This window comes from Artemia franciscana, chromosome 12 (assembly GCF_032884065.1).
Source record: "Artemia franciscana chromosome 12, ASM3288406v1, whole genome shotgun sequence".
Taxonomy (NCBI): domain Eukaryota; kingdom Metazoa; phylum Arthropoda; class Branchiopoda; order Anostraca; family Artemiidae; genus Artemia; species Artemia franciscana.
Genome location: NC_088874.1, coordinates 7,725,372 through 7,742,831, shown reverse-complemented (window position 1 = coordinate 7,742,831; position 17,460 = coordinate 7,725,372). Strand labels below are relative to the sequence as shown.

General features: G+C 35.9%; 2 protein-coding genes across 2 annotated transcripts in view; one reads left to right on the top strand and one right to left on the bottom strand.

Annotated features, from left to right (window-relative positions):
* Positions 1–17,460, top strand: part of LOC136034175 (interaptin-like) — a 442,249-nt gene that overhangs the window by 254,901 nt on the left and 169,888 nt on the right. The window lies entirely within an intron of this gene.
* LOC136034185 (uncharacterized) overlaps positions 1–17,460 on the bottom strand; it is a gene marked incomplete at its 5' end in the record, with an annotated part of 118,292 nt that overhangs the window by 62,448 nt on the left and 38,384 nt on the right. Inside the window, 1 exon segment of the mRNA XM_065715363.1 lies at positions 6,009–6,175. Within this exon segment, the coding sequence (XP_065571435.1) occupies positions 6,009–6,175 (167 nt within the window).

Genomic DNA, 17,460 nt, shown 5'->3' with positions numbered 1-17,460 from the left:
TTTGAGTATTTTGAACCACCAAAATACAATCATTTTGCTATATTAAAATTTTCATACGACGTCTCTGGAAGTTATGGGGGGGACTTGACAGAAAAAGTACAGGAGGGGGCCTATGGTTCTCCGATCTAACCTCTTTAACTACCACTTTCATGCAAAACGGCCAGGAAAAAAAACACATGGCAGTTTCATGGCTCTTTATTTCTTGCGTTGCCTCTGAGATCTGTTCTTTCCAGATTATTGATTTACCCATCTACAACCATCCAAACGAGAGTAACTGAGTGTATTCACTCACTTATAGACAATATTTTTTCTAATCTTTCTCCACTCTTGGCTTCAGTAATCATCAGTCAGAAGTCGGATCATTTCCTCTTATGTACCGTCTTCAAAACATCAAAACAACACGGTCTTTCTTAAAAATTAGTTACGACACTCCAGTTGCTCTGAATGAGGAAGACTTAACGTTGCTTAGTGAAAAACAGAAAAATGTGACTTAGAATATCTAATTCTCAAATAACTCGTTTCTAACTCTTAATTCTGAATTTCAATCTTTAGTACGAACTTCAATCAATAGCTGCTATTGCAATCAAAAAGTCATTGCTAAAAGTGGTTTTAATTGCTAAGAGGTTTGCATATTCTTAGGTCACCGTTGGCGGGAAGTTCGTTGACTCTTTCTGAAAATGAATCTGAAATAGATTCTTTGTTTAATTTGTTTTATGATTCTTTGGAAGAAGTTACCTTTGGATACATGTGATGTGCCCCTGTCGAATCCGGCATTGAAAACAGCAGATCATTGAATCATTGGATGACTCCTGGACTCCTTAAAAGGTGGAGGAATAAAAATAATCTTTGGAAGGCTTACAGATCCTCTAAGCCATTTTCGCGTGATTGTTGGCTTCAACTTTTCAAAGCTTATAGAATTGTTTACAATTCGCTTTGCCGAAAGGATGAATTGTTATTTTATTATACAAAATTCTCTGCGTGCGGTAAAGACATGCCAAGTAATGAATTCTGTTATGAGGCCATATTTTTTGCCTCCTTCTGTCCCTTCAAGTGTTCTGATTGACACGAAAATTGTAGAAGGTGAGCTAAAAGTTCAAGATGAGTTTACTTCCTATTTTGCTAATATCGGCAAAACTAAAGCTTCTTCTGTAAGTCCTTCTTCTTCTCTGCCTGATTTTACGTCTTACTTTGGACCGCCATGTCCTGAATCAATGGCATTGGAACTTGTCTCTGAAGCTGAATCTTGCTTGACGAAAATATTTCGTTCGAGCATCATATTGACCTGATTAAAATGAAAATCTCCAGGAGTCTTATTCTTATATTTCCAGGGTCCACTCTTAGAATATTTTTCTGCAGCCAAGTTCAGTCTTATGTTTCATATTGTTCTGTTATTTTGACGTCAACTTTTCCCTCGTCTCTGAAGCAACTTTCAAAACGTTATGATTAAGCAAGGACTCTTATTCAGGAAACTAACCGATCTTCACTTAAAGCGTTACTTGATTTGAAATTTGCCTATTTTCTTTCTTGTTCTTCTTTCATTTTTTTTCAGTTGCACGGCCATCTTCCTGCTGTCCCATGTAATAAAATATCTCTTGTTTTTGATCAATAAACTAATCATCTCCGCATTTCTAACAATCTGCTGGTTCTTCACAATCCATCAGTGAGGTCTGACTTCAGCCCTCTGACACCTTGCAACATAATCTGGAACACTCTCTTAGAGTTCGTACAAAGCTGTCAATTGTTTGGTACGTTCAAAAATTATGTTATAGATTTTCTAGCTAGTAAATATATTTTTTTTATTCTGTTTTCCCTTGGAGTTAATTTTTCGAATTGAGTTGAATATTTAATTGAGTTGATGAAATCATGTGCTACCCCCTGCCTAGGTTGTCATATTGGGGATTATTAAGGTGGGTGACTCAATTTTTTCTTGGATTTGTTTATATTTTTTTATGTTAGTATTTTTTTCTCCTCTTTTCTTTCCCGGCCATGGAGCCTTATGGGGGAGATTGTCTTGAAGTAACGTTTTGCTTATGAAATTTATTGTTAAAGAAAGAACTCAGAACTCGGAGAACAGTGTTATGGAGAAAAAAGATTTGAATGGAGAATTTGAAAATTTTCACAATATATTTATAAGGCATGTTGTTTCAACGATCAAGTGACAAGAAATGCAAGGTACTTGTGTTTACTAATTGCTGAAAACCTTTCCTACCTACATTACATCTATGCTATTGTGCTGAAGCTTTCCCGAAATCTTGGCATTATCAGCAAACTGAATAATTCAGTCCCTCAAAAAACTCTTCGTCTCATTTACAATATAATTTTCAAACCTCTTCTACAATACTGTGTGTCAATTTGGCAGTCAATTTCCACATCCCACCTGAAATCGTTTGGTTCAATCCAGAAACGCGCCTAAAAATGACTGGAAATTAGGAAGAGTATCTTTAACTTGTATCGCTTTATCATTTATCATGCCTGATTATCGTTTTTAATATTTTTATGGCACTTGGTATTAACCAAGTGACATATAGCGATTGCAAATTCTCTCGGTCTGTCTGTCTGTCTGTCTGCCAGTCTGTCTGTCTGTCCCGATTTTGCTCCTTCAGGCACTTCCAAGCAAGCTAAGACGATGCAACTTGGCAGGTGTATCAGGGACCCGACCAAATTAAATTAGAAATAGTTATTTTTCCGATTTGAACATCTGGGGGGGAGTGGGGGGCCGGCTAATTCGGAAAAAAGACAAAATGAGGTATTTTTAACTTACGAATGGTAGATCGGAGGTTAATAAAATCTGAAATTTAGAAGGATATCGTGTCTCAGAGCTCATATTTCAAATCCCGACTAGATCCGTTAACATTGGGGGGAGTAGAGGGGGGAAACTGAAATTTCGAGAAACGCTTAGAGTGGAGGGATAGGGATGAAACTTGGTGGGAAAAATAAGCACGTCCTAGATTCATGATTGACATAACCAGCTCTCTTTGGGGGAGTTGGTAGGGGGAGGGGGTAATTCTGAACAAATTAGAAAAATGATGTATTTTCAGAGGTGACATTGGGGGGAATTGACGGGGGGAACCTAAAATCTTGGAAAATGCTTAGAGTGGAAATATCGGGATGGAACTTGGTGGGAAAATAAGCAAAAGTTCTAGATACGTGATTGACATAACCGGGACGGATCCGATCACTTTGGGGGAGTGGGGAGGGGGAGGGTTGATTCTGAAAATCAGAAAAATGAGGTATTTTCAACTTACGAAGGAGTTACCGGATCTTAATGAAATTGAGCTCTCATATTAAATTTCAGCCTTATCCGGTGAAAGGGATGTTGTGGGGTGGAACCTAAAATCTTGGGAAATGCTTAGACTGGAGGGATCGGAATGAAACTTGGTAGGGAAAATAAGCACAAGTCCTATATACGATATTGCATAACCAGAACGGATCTGCTCTCTTTGGGGGAGTTGGGGGGGGAGTTAATTCTAGAAATTAGAAAAAATTAGGTATTTTTAACTTGCGAAAGAGTGATCAAATCTTAATGAAATCTCACATGCAGAAGGACCTCGAAACTTAGATCTCTTCCTTTTTAATCCCGACCGGGTCCAGTGTCATTAGGGGGGAGAGGGGGTACCGAAAATCTTGAAAAACGCTTAAAGCAGAGAGATCAGGATGAAACTTGGTGGAAAGAATAAGCACAAGTCCAAGATAGGTGAATGACATAATCGGACCAGATCCGCTCTCTTTGGTGGAGTTGGGGGGGGGGAGTAATTCGGAAAAATTAGAAAAAATTAGGTATTTGTAACTTACGAACGGGTTATCAGATCTTAGTGAATTTTGAGATCTAGAAGAATCTTGTGCTTTAGAACTCTCATTTTAAATCCCGACCAGATCTGGTGACATTGAAGGGAGTTGGAGGGGGAAGCCGGAATTCTTGGAAAATGTGAAATCGAGGTATCTCACGAATGGGTGATCGGATCTTAATGAAACTTAATTAATAGAAGAATATAATGTCTCAGATCCTCTATTTTCAATTGAAATTGGATCCGGGGGCATTGAGGGTTGGAGGGGGAACCAGAAATCTTGGAAACCTAAAATCTTGGAAAACGCTTAAAATGGAAAGATCGGAAAGAAACTTGATGAGAACAATAAGCACAAGTTATAGATACGACATTGACATAATTGGTACGGAGCCGTTCTCTTTGGGGGAGCTGGGAGTTGTTAATTTGGAAAAGTTAGAAAAATTGAGGTATTTTTAACTTAAGACCGGGTGACTGGACCTTAATGAAATTTGATATTAAGAAGGAACTCATGTCTCAGAGCTCTTATTTCAAATCCCGACCAGATCTGTTGACATTTGGGAGAGCTGGAGGGGGGAAACCACAAATCTTGGAAAATGCTTATAAATATCGTAGATACGTGACTGAGTTAGATGTAGGGGTTCAGTGCTTTGGCGAGTTTGGTGTTTCTAAACGTGCTTGGACTATGAAAATTGGTAGGCGTGTCAGGGAGCTGTAAAAATTGACTTGATAAAGTCGTTTTCCCCGATTCGAACATCTGGGGGGGGGGCTGAAGAGAGGGAAAAAATTAGAAAAATTGAGGTATTTTTAACTTGTGAGTGGGTGATCGGATTTTAATGAATTTTCATATTTAGAAGGACCTCGTGACTCAGAGCTCTTATTTTAAATCCCGACCGGTATTAAGCCTCCAATTTTCCTTTTAAAGCAATCTATTGATTCTTAGAATTTTGCTAGATCTCATACCATATGAGCTCTTGGCTCTTCCGACCTCGTCACAAGTGCCATATGAGCTCTTGGCTCTTGTTTTGTCGATTAATTCCTTCAGCATTCCAAAATCTATTGTGACTGGTATCAGAGCAACATCCTAGGAATATTAGGACAGGATCAAGCGCTCTACGAACAGCTACAGTATGATCGGATATTGCCCAGGATGTGGCATGCGCAAAAGTGTGGAATATGCTTCGAAAAGAGCTGATATGTAGGAGCTTCCTCGGGGGTTTTAAAAATAATTGAAAAAATTATGTGATTGACATTCAACAAATAGAGTTAGTTAATAATTAAGTTTTTTTATTTAGATACGTAATTATGAATGTTATTTTCTCTATTTTTAATATTATTACTATTATTTGGCATGGTTAGCGTGGCTGTGCTTTCAGGGAGAAAGCGGAGGGGGTTAGATGTTGAATTGTGTGATGAGGGATATGATTGTGTTGAAGAGTGAGACGAGAATCATAATATATGCTTAATAGAAATTATTAGATTTAAGGGACTCTGTGTACACTTTTAGCATGGAGAAGTATATTTTTTCTTTCTTATGATTGAATAAAACCTGATTGAATCTAAAATCTCATCTTATTTCTAGTAATTTGTGTTTTTTTTTAATTTAGATTTTGGCCCTGCGAACACGAAAGGCGGTAAGTACATATCGGTCTAAACAGAATCATATATCGATCCTACTAAAAATTAGGGACGTCCGATCAATTTGTTGAATCATAATTTACACTTCCTTTTTCGTTCTTGATATATTTTTAATTTAAAATCCACTCGAAATGCGTTCTAACCCAATTGTTAACAGTTTTGCAGTTCATAAGCGTTGAGTGTAGGACTTTTCTAAAGTTACAAACATAACGCCTTTTAAACCGTCCGCGATTTGAAAGGCGTTATGTAAAAAAAAATTTTCTCCTAGATATTTTGGAGGGTGTCACTTAACACATTGTGTATTTCCACGGCCAACTTATCATATGACGTTATTTCATTGATTCATTTGTTTATGTTCGTCTTTTTTAATATGGCTCTTTACTTTTCTTCGAAATATTTCTTTTATGGAATAATTTGTTTAAATCCATTTAAATAACATGTAACTCTTGATAATGGAATCACCAACTATACTAAATACATCAGTGGATATTCCATACAAGAGGCACAATTTTTTAAAAGAACACACCACTTGTGAAGTAAAAAACGGCCAATATTAAAAAAAATAGCATTAACATCGATATATCGTACCAGCTAAAAGAACATGATAAAGGCAGGGCACAGTTTGTTGTCCAAGCTCATTAGAGGACCAGCAAAGTATATCACCAGTGTCATGTTCACTATTAATAGTCCAATTCAATGCCCTATCATTGCTGCTGGCAAGATCTGTCATGTCCGAAGACGAGTTCATCATCCATCTAAAATAAAATAAGGTAAAAAGTTAATAATAAGTAAACAAGAGGTAACAAGTCTCAGGGAGTTCCTACTTAGATCAATAACACTTTTTTCAAGCCTCAACTTTTGTCTAGCGCACTATTAAACACGCTCAATGGCTGACAATTTCACTCTCTCGCACCTGAATCCTATAATGTGCCCTTCAGTAGCCCGTATAAATCCTCATGAGGATGTCTATTTACGATTGGGGTAATGAAAAGGGTCCTAACAAAAAGGAGAGCAAAAGAGTCGTACCTAAGAACAAAAGCGTCACGTGATCTTCAGTAGATTTTCTCAAACCATTGGATTCCTGTCATTCTTCTAATAGAACCGGGTATTTCCCTTTGCTTCAGGGGCATAAAACGTAGTGTTGGACGGTCTTCCCCATCAGTCTTACATAAAATATTAAAAGTGATGTAACTCACGTAAAAAATCGATATTTCACGAACATAACCACAGGTAAACCACTATCTATATACCCCCCCCCAAAAAAAAAACCAAGGTGGACATACCCAAAGTTGAGCTCATATAACTCTCTATACCAGAATAGCAAGTAAAACCCTAACCCCTCCATAAAAAAGTTTTATCGGAGGTATCATAATCTTATTTTTATTCCGTCAAAATATATGGTTTTCATTGTATTGGTTATTTCATAGTACCTTTCATGATTCTAGCAGAAGAGTAAACTTAAAGCTCTTATATGTTTGGGTTAGGTATTAGTCAGCATCTTTCTTCCTCTTTACGCTAACTGCTAAGGACCGGGAATAGCACAATACAACGTGGCTTAAGCATTTCCATAAGCAGGTATATTGGTATTGAACCTCAATTATAGCGTGCTGTCGGATGTGGGGCTATTTACCGCGAGCGCTAAATTAATGCATACCGTTAAATAATTGAAAGAAAAGGGCTCTTTTTAAATTTAAGTCAAATACTTCCTATGTGTACTAAATTGACGGCTTCTACAATTCAGCTTTGAGGGTTCTAACCGGTAAAATAGTTATGTAAAAGGTGTGCAATGTTTACAATAGATGAAAGGGATGGATGATATTCTTTCCTTATAGTAAATAAAAATAGGTATAATACGAAAAATTTTGATTATAATAATGAATTATTATGTGACGGCCCCTTCCCTAATCGACCAGGTATAACTCTAGGCTATATACTAAAGGTTTATTGATTCCAGGACGTTTCCTCTAGAGTGCTCTATTTTACATATTTTGCGTAAAATGTTGCTTATTATAAATAGCGTACCCTAACTCTCCGAAAAATCTAGTTTAGCTACTTTTTGTTAATTTGAAAAAGGGGATCAAATTTTGAAATGGACCTTTCAGAGACGGTTCTACAGACTTGTCCAGGAAGCTATTTCGTAGCATGTACCAAGTCTATTTTATCGCTCTTTAAGGATATAACTGTGAATCTGTGCACCTGGAGGTCAAAAGGAAGCTATGTATCCTCAATTATTTGCTGTTTTTTAGTTTGAATTTTGAATTCTTGTCCTGGAATTTTCTATCCTCACTAAAATGATGTAACATAGAAATAAGAACAACACTTTTTAAACCTCTTTTCTTTACCTTTAATAATTTTCATGTATACTTTGACATGGGTGATGAACAGGAATGAAAACTATGGTTTCTGTCATCGATATAGAGGGGGTAGCGTGCAATGGGGGTGATTTTAATTTAAGAAGAAATTATAGTTTTAAGGTTCAAGTTATGTAGAATAACAATATTCTTTATTAGAATAATGTTCGATGACGCGCTTGGTGTATCGGACTACTGGAAACAAAAATAAAGGGGAACCATGATTTTTAACTCATTTACTTCATGAAAAATTAAACAATTTTATTTCTTTTTAAGAAAAATTTAGGGCAATGACCCCACCCGCAAATAAGGCAAGCGCAAGCGAAAACGTGGCCCCCACTACGGACCCTTCAAGACCAGAGGTCACCATCTGTGGTGAAATTGCCGGCTCATCCATGGCCCCACACCAGAACATGGAGAATGTGCCCCCTTCAGCCCTCCCGCATAAGGAGAACACACTCACCATGCAAGATAGTGATCTTAATTTAAGTAAAGCTATTAATATTTTTCGTAAAGCTTAGTTTTTCAGCTCGGAAAACTAAGTAGGGTCCTGTCAGTTCTAAAAATAATCCATTCTTTTCCAAAATAACTATAAGGTGTTTTTAAACTCCTGCATTCTAATGTCAAAAACTTGGCGTTTCACTATTGCCTTTAAGTAGGGGAATTTAAGGACCACTAATCATTAGATTAATAATATCCTTTTGTACCATAATCATGGGCCCTCAAGACAGTTTTTGAAAAGGATTTGAGTGAGTCCATTGATCCCAAAGAAAATGTATTCTTCTTGGGATTAACTACAGTGTGTTCTAAAATTGTGCTTTCTGGGGGGTAACTTGAAATTCTGCCCAATCTTATTTTCACGAAAAACTAATTGTATGAACTATATTGTAGTGACGTTTTACTGTTGACGCTAAGACAGGGATTTGAGGATCCTCATCCTTTAGTTAATATTATTCCTTTTCAGCATAATAATAAGTTTCTTTTTCAGCTTAAAATCAGAAGTGTTTCAAGGGAATAATAATTGTTACTCTTTTTCCAGGCTGGAATTCATGATTTTGACCGTTTATTTAATAATGCACTCACTGACGTTCTTGGAGCCCCGTCAATGGACACAATCATCCCCTCCAAATGTATTTTTTAATACTCTTAATTTCAACAGGGAGCCTTGGGAAGGGACATTAAGACAAAATCTTATTTCAAATTTAATAATATGACATAAGAGCTGGGGGGTTCAATTTACCCCTCATGTATGGGGTAATCTCTGGTTCTTAAATTCTTAACTGGTAGTGATAGGTCTATGAATGTGAAGGGTTACTTTGGGTCTATATATTTAATAATTTTTGGTCATTACACCTATAGATAGTAGTGTAAACTCAACATACCAAAAGGGTTACTTTGCTGCACATTTTAGGACTCATATTGTATTCTCTTTCAGCCTAGTATACATTATTTTCAGGATGAAATCAAAAGTGGTTTAATGGGCTTATAAGTTCTTATTTTTGTCTATGTTTGCACACCAGCATTCCGTGCTATATCACTGGCCTATAACCTCTATGAGGATATTCAAACCCAGTTGGAGCAAGCCTTGGAGAATTCCGAACGCGAGGGGAATTATTGAGCGAGGAGAACCTGGTTAATGTAGTTCCCTCTATTTTGCATTTAGATGGGTTTATAACCAATCTAAGGCTAGAAGAGGAATATGAATGGGTAGACTATGCACTATTACCCGACGAGCCCAAGAAATTGTAAGAACAGGCAGTGCCCTATGCCCTTAGTGGGTGTGATGAAAGGGGAGCCGGATAAAGTGGAACCGGTTCACCGTTTGTATTACTTGATTTTACCCAGAAAACTGCAATTCGCACAATATGTACGCCTTTAGAGCTTATTTTGGGGGCCTATTTAATGCTCTCACAAGTAGTAGCATCCATCAGGATCCAGTAGACACAGGGCACTCCTATGTGAAATAGATTTGGGCATTTTTAGAACAATGTTTTCAGGAGGCAGTAGGGTCGGACATTGATAAAACATCCATTTCTCAAAAATATTTTTTAATAAAAAGTCGGATGAGGTGTACTCGCATTGCCTGAAAACAGATATGCAGACAGTTCACCCAGAGTTACAAAATTGTGAGAGTGTTTTTCTAATTGGGTGGGCAGGATTTTTAATAGGATGGAAAATTATAATGAAAATGGGAGGAGATCAGTAGTTATATTTATGAAAAATATTTTTAAATGAAACAAAATTTTAAAAAGAATTTTTTAAGGGGATGGAAAGGGGAAGGGGGGTGCAAAGTATAATCACAGGTTTTAGGAGTGGTCATGGTCTACAACTCTTCTGTTTCAACACAGGGCTTCAGAGCTACAAGTATTCAGTTCCCATCGCAGGAAGTAAAGTTCGAAAATATGAATTTAGTGAGACACATTTGGATGATTAGTAATTAATGGGGGTGGGGAGGGGTGAAGCTTTTTAAAACTGATTTTAACTATTCAAAGGGGTAATACCCTGTAACACCTAAGGGGAAAGACATTTTGAAAGCGTTAAAGAATATTTAAAGACAGGGATTTTAGCTTTGCAGTATGAAACGGAGTAAGAAGAGGGTGAACTGAAACACAAAAAGAAAGTAATATGTTCAGTAGGGGATCCGGCAATTGAATCAGTGAAACACTGGGTATGGCTCGCAGGACTTTTAAACAGTATTCTCTACATGGCTAAGCCCTATAAGTTGATGCCAATAGAACTTGCTCTTTCACCAAAAGAGAACTTTCAAGATAACGTTAATAAATTTATTAACAATGAGACAATTACCGATGATGAAAAAATATTTTTGCTTCTAAATGCCCTTTGATGCGTCGATAGGAATAAAACTTACCGTGAAAGACCACTCAAAGTAAATGTCACTGTTACTTTTAAACAGTATTCTCTACATGGCTAAGCCCTATAAGTTGATGCCAATAGAACTTGCTCTTTCACCAAAAGAGAACTTTCAAGATAACGTTAATAAATTTATTAACAATGAGACAATTACCGATGATGAAAAAATATTTTTGCTTCTAAATGCCCTTTGATGCGTCGATAGGAATAAAACTTACCGTGAAAGAGCACTCAAAGTAAATGTCATTAATCAACCTCAACCTCCAAGATAATTGCCAAACCAGGAAGAAAAAGATATATCTAAAGGTTTATTAAGTTTTGTGGAGCTAATGCCTCAATCATATCAAGAGCCAAGTAAAAGACTCTTGACCTATCTCACTAAAAATGAACATGTTCAAACTGATGACCAAAATAGTGAAGTTATAATCCACGGCAAGAGTTACAATGTGATTCGGCATCAGATCTGAAATTAAATCGTAAGAGACTTGAATCTTTGATGTTCATTTGAATAAATTTTTAAAGTTGTCAAAATTTCCAAAAAGTTAAATTGGGAATATAAATATTTTATTTCGATTACGTGAATATGAAGAAATATCTAAAGAGGTTTATAAATCTTTTTCGGGCGGAAAATACTAGCACGCCAAGTGGGGGCGATCATTTATAAGGATGATATACTGATGATCATTTATATATTCAACATCTATTAGTAATCGAAAGGGAAGTGGACACTTCACACCGCGTTTACGTTCAAAATGGCTCAAGTTTTGAAATGTGCTTATGAAAATATTGGGGAGGCGGGAAGTTTAGTTTTCCCCACCGCACTTGTTCGAGTCAAAGGAATTGAAAAAAATAGCAACAGAGTATTCACTGAATAAACCCAGTTAAACAATTCATCAAAAATCATAGAGTGCCGTATTTATTATCGAAAAACTGAAGCCTTTTTCCTATAGCATATATGACAAGCAGATTTTTTGACACTAGATGAGATTCAAAGACACCACTATCGTCCATACAAGTATATTTTACTTGCAATTAACGGTTTTAGTCGCTATGCATATGTCATTTCATTGCCTTCAAAGAGTGATGATGAAATTGCTAGAGCCCTTGAACCTATCTTTGTACAAGATTCATATAGAAAAGTTCAAACAGATTGGGGAAGTGAATTTGTTAGTCCACATGTGAAAAGGTTTCATTGACATAAAATACAATACTCTATCATAGTCATAGTCAGATAAAACTGGCATTGACTGAACGTTTAATAAGAACAATTTGACTTTCATTACAAGATATTGAACATTGAAAAATATTGCTACTTTCAGTAAAGATTTAATTGAAATCCTTTTTATATATTTATCCATTTCCTCATCAATCGTTGTCCAATGTTGGTCTTCTTGAAGTTCATCACAGTAAAAATGATCTTAATTTAGTTTGAATCAAAATCAAGCAGTTGGGTCATCAAGCCATGGCTAATTTTCGAAAAAACCAAGAGAGATAGTCCGATTGAGTAACAGGCAAATCTGGCATAAGCACCTATTGGGATTTATAAAAGTGACATCAGTTCATTTGATGATAGTAAAGTCTATCTATTCGTTAATTTTGAATTAAAATCAAGTAGTTGTTGCCATTAAGCCAGGCCTAATTGTAGAAAAAACCAAGACAGATAGTCCGATTGAGTGAGAGGCGAATCTAGCATAAGCCCTTAATAGGATTGTACATAAATGATGTCAGGCATATAACTAGTAAATATTTAAACACTAACATACAAATATTAATTTTCCATATTTAATAAATTAGAACTAATAATATTTTTGAAAAAAGGAATTACTTGTGGTCCATTGTACTTTTTAAAGTGTGAAAGTATTAGAAACTAAACCTGTAAAATATCATCTACGTGATATGAAAGCTGAAAATATTTATGGCGGTATTTACGAGTGTGAATTACCGAAATTTAAAACCACTGGAATGTTTCAGATCGGAAAGATATTAAAAACTCGAACTTGCAAGCTTAAGAGAAAGTTGCTTGTTTGCTGGCTAGGATACACATCTGATTTTGATTCTTGGATTGCCGCTGAAGAAATTCACAATACCTAATGATCTTTATTTGACGTTCATGCCTAATGTCTCTGAATCACTCTATGAAGATTTGAATACAGCAATTGATTTTAGGACAAAATTATCCCCTGCTATATTATTTCAGGGAAATTATGAAGCTCCTCTTGTCGATCTTATTCTTAAAAATACTTTCTCGAGAAGGAATTGTACACAAGATAGATAAAAGCTAGAAACTATGATTGACCACTCTTCGCCAAGGAATGGAAATAATCAATTAACTCTACTGAATACCCCTAGGTCACTGTAAAACACAAGGAATACCCTAGTATGACTATTAAGCAGAGTATAATTATTTATAGAATGATTTAAGCAAAATATAATTAATAGTAGAAGTACTGGAAGCCTCAGTGGTATGGAACGTTTTATTTTTGCAGACTATCTAGCCAGATTCCCATATTACAATTGTGTATTTCTTTATGCATCCTTTGTTGAGACATCGAAAGTCGGTAATACCAAAGCCCACTCCTCTGTATTCTTGAACGAAAAACCAGTCATGAACACATTCATCACTAAAACATAAAGCCTCTTCAATACAATCCAGCCATTACTTTGTGTTTGGAACTCTTTCAATTAACATTAAGAATTGAATTGGGCCAATCTCTAGCAAGAACAAAAGGTTTGACTGTGATTATATGTCATTTTTAATCCATTCAGTAAGATGGCTAATGGAAAAAAAATTACTTGTCCTGATATTGATTGCTATGTTGGTACTCTTACATCACGATAATTGGGGCGTGATATGGACTGTTACAGGGTTCGTTTGTCAATGTCCGTGAAGTGCATCCAGACTGTCAAAGGGGCGTAGATAAATTATCTAAGGAGCAGAGTAGAGCATCGAGTTTGATTTTTAGGGACAGTTGAGGGGATTTTAAAATTAAATCAAAAGGTTCTAAGTGTATCCAGGTGGTCAAAAGACTCTATGCGTAATATTGCAAGAACACCTCTAGGTGTTACGTTGGAATTTCAGAGCATGTTATTAGGGATGTTAAACTAAAACCAAAGATTCAAATTCCATCTAAATTTGTCATATGGATGTATGTGTGATGTCTTGGGAACGGATAAAGGTTTTAAGTTGAAACTTTCAGGGCATGTTGGGGGAGATATTTGACTAAATATAGATGTTAGAAAGGCGTACGTGTAATACTCGCGGAATGACTAAGGGCATTAAGGTACAGCATTCACGAGATATTAGGGTGTTTCTTGAATAAAATCAAAACGCACGTTATGGTTGCAGTTTGTAAAAAGGATGAATCAGCAATATCTCAGGAACGGTTGAGGCCCTCAGGAATTAAATTGAATGGATGAGGCTGAGGGTATTAAATTTAACCTTTCATGACTACTATAAGTATTACTGCTGCTAAAGCTACTACTATTACTGCTACTATAACTACAACTACCACTTATGCTACAACTTTACGATATCTCAGGAACGGATAAAGACATTGAATTGAAAATTTCAGGGCAGGTTGAGGGGGATGTTTAACTAAATATGAATATTACAAGGGTGTATCTATAATATGACCGAAGTGGCTAGGGGTATTAAGGTATAACATCTTTGGGATATTGGGATCTAAAAGGAATAAACTTAAGATAGTTAAAAGGGCGTATCAGTAATATCTAAGGAACCACTGAGGGTATTAAATTTAGCATTTTTTGGTTACAACAAGTACTACTGCTAATATGACTGCTACTACTTCTACTACTAGTAGTAATACTGCTAAAATAGCTATTTAGGACTTAGGACGTTTATGACTAAGTAGGACAGACAACTTTTGTGACTGTGATTAATTGTGGCTCGGATTACTTGCGATTGTGACCCTAACTACCTATATCTTAGACTTTGACCACTTGAGACTACAATTGTAGCTGCATCCGACTTGACTCCAACAACTAATTGCGTCTGCAGCTACTATGGACTGCAACTACAACTACTTGGTACGGTGATTGCGATAACTTGACCCAATAACTTTGAGTACTTCGGAATTTAACTACCTGTGACTGTCACGGTGACTACTTGGAACTATGACTGCGACCTTATGTGACTTTATGACTATTTGTTACTGAAACTGTGACTATCTCCGGCTACGACTACTAATAGTACTATTGCTGCTACTAATACTACTACTACTACTGCCACTACAAATACTACTACTGCAACTATTACTACTATTGATCTAAATCAAAAGAGTTTAAGTTTATCCAGAATGTCAAAATGATAAATATTCAATATCTCAGGAATGGAATACGATAGTAAGATAAATTTTCAGGAAAAGTTGAGGGATGCGTAATTAAATGAAAATAAGTTTTTGTGTGACGAAATTGTCAAAAGCTTTTCCTGGCAATAACCTAGTAAAATTTTGGCTTATTACGTTGAAGATTCAGAGTATGTTGGTGTACCATGTGCATCGAATATTTTCAAAAGGGTGTATCCGCGACATCTCAGAGATGGTTAAGGAGTCAAGTTGAAACTTTCAGTTAATATGGAGGGGAATTGTTGATTAATGTTTTTATATAATCAAGCCTATTACCTAATGGGGGTTAGAATTCTGTCAGCCCTATAGAAACCCAAAGATGGTAGAGATATTCAACCCATATTTTAAACCCAAGGCAATGTAGTCCAATTATTCTTAAAAATTGTCGCAAAATTTTGTCCAACATATGAATATTAAGTCAAAATCCATATTCTTATTGAGAAAAACCAAAAAGATATAGCATTATTCTTTTCTTAACCAATGAAAACGACTATTAAACGGTTCGTGGTAACGAACTCTAGTAAGGAGCGACCCGGCTCAATAGTAAACGAAACTCTAAAAACAGAATTTTGATACCAATAGTTACATCAAAGAATTGAATTTAAATACTGATTTTAAATATATAATTTTCATCAAGTTTAGTCTTAACCATCAAAAGTTACGAGCCTGAGAAAATTTGTCTCATTTTAGAAAATAGGGGGAAACACCTCCTAAAAGCTATAGAATCTTAACAAAATCACACTATCAGATTCAGCGTATCAGAGAACCCTACAAGTTTCAGAGCTCCTATTCAAAAAAATTCGGAAATTTGTATTTTTTTTGCCAGAAGCAAATCGCTGATGCGTGTTTATTTGTTTTGTTTTTTTCCCAGGGTAGATCGCATCGACCAAATGGTCCTAGAATGGCGTGAGAGGGTTCATTCTAGAGGAAATTAAAAGTTCTAGTGGGCTTTTTAAGTGTTCGAAAAAATTGGAGGGCAACTAGGCCCTCTCCCATCCTCATTTTTCCCCAAAGTCACCAGATCAAAATCTTCAGATAGCCATTCTGTTCAAAATAGTCGAAAAACCTGATAACTATGTCTTTGGGGACGTCTCAATCCCCACCCCCCTCATGGGGGGTGGTGGATTAAATTTAAAATTTGAAATGAACAGAAAATATTATGTATATAAGGGGGTTCGCCTCCTCCAAAATACCTTGCTCTTTACGCTAAAGTATTTTTAGTAATTTCAACTTTTTATTCTACGGCCTTTGTGATTCAGGGGTCATTCTTAAATAATTGTGACGATATTCAAGCTTAAATGTAAAGAGCGAGGTATTAACGAAGGGGGCAAACCCCTTCATATACATAATAAAAATATACAAATATAGAAGTTCGTTACATAAGTTAATTCGTAAATTACGTATATTTATCATTAATAAAAAAGTTCGTAAAAAATAAAAAGTTCTTGTTGCATTTTTAAGTAACTAAAAATGGGAGAGCAACTAGCCCTCCTCCCCCACCTCTTTTTTTTATCAAAATCGTCCAATCAAAACTATGAGAAAGCCATTTAGCAAAAAAATTAACATACAAAATATTTTTTCAATTATTCATGTGCGGTGGGCGAAAATGATGCATTAATTCAAAAATGTTCAGAAATTAAATAAAAAAAAACGTTTTTTTTTCACTGGAAGTAAGAAGTGACATCAAAACTGAAAACGAGCAGAAATTATTCCGTATATGAAAGGGGTTGTCCCCTCCTCAACGCCTCGCTCTTTACGCCAAAGTTTTTATTGTTTTAAAAAGTAGAGTTGTGACAATCAGTCAAACTTTAGCGTAAAAAATGAGGCGTCGAGGAGGGGACAACCCCTCCTCAATGCCTTAATTTTTATTTAATCTCAGTTAAAAACGAGCAGAAGTTAAATTACCAAAAATTCACAAGCAAAGTTGTTCAAAATATAGTTAAGAGCCACATAAAATAATGATAAAGCAGAAATAAATAAAAGAAATAAAGTCAACAAATTTTTCATGCAAAAGACTACCATGGATCACTATCAGTAAATAAATGAAATCCAAAACGAAAATAATTTACAATAAATAACAACACCAAACTCCAAACGAGAAGCTACTACCACAACGAGGAGTAAGGGGAACTCTTTGCATACGAGCAAAAAGCTTGAAAATTTTTTTAGTAATATGACACTGGCTCGAGAACTTAAGGTGTTATATATTCACGTTTACTCTTGATATTAGAATTTCATTTCAATTAAACCGTTTGTAGTAACGAAATGTAATTAAGGAGTGACTCGTGCTAATACGTGCTAGTAACCGAACCCGCCACTTGCAAAGTTACTAATTAGACTTTTTGGCACTTCTAAATGAAATAGATATTTCAAAACTTTGACCGGTATCCTTGGGGCTATGGCAGGAAAGGAGCTAGCAGGATAAGATACAGAGTAGAGGCTGGTCGCCGTGAT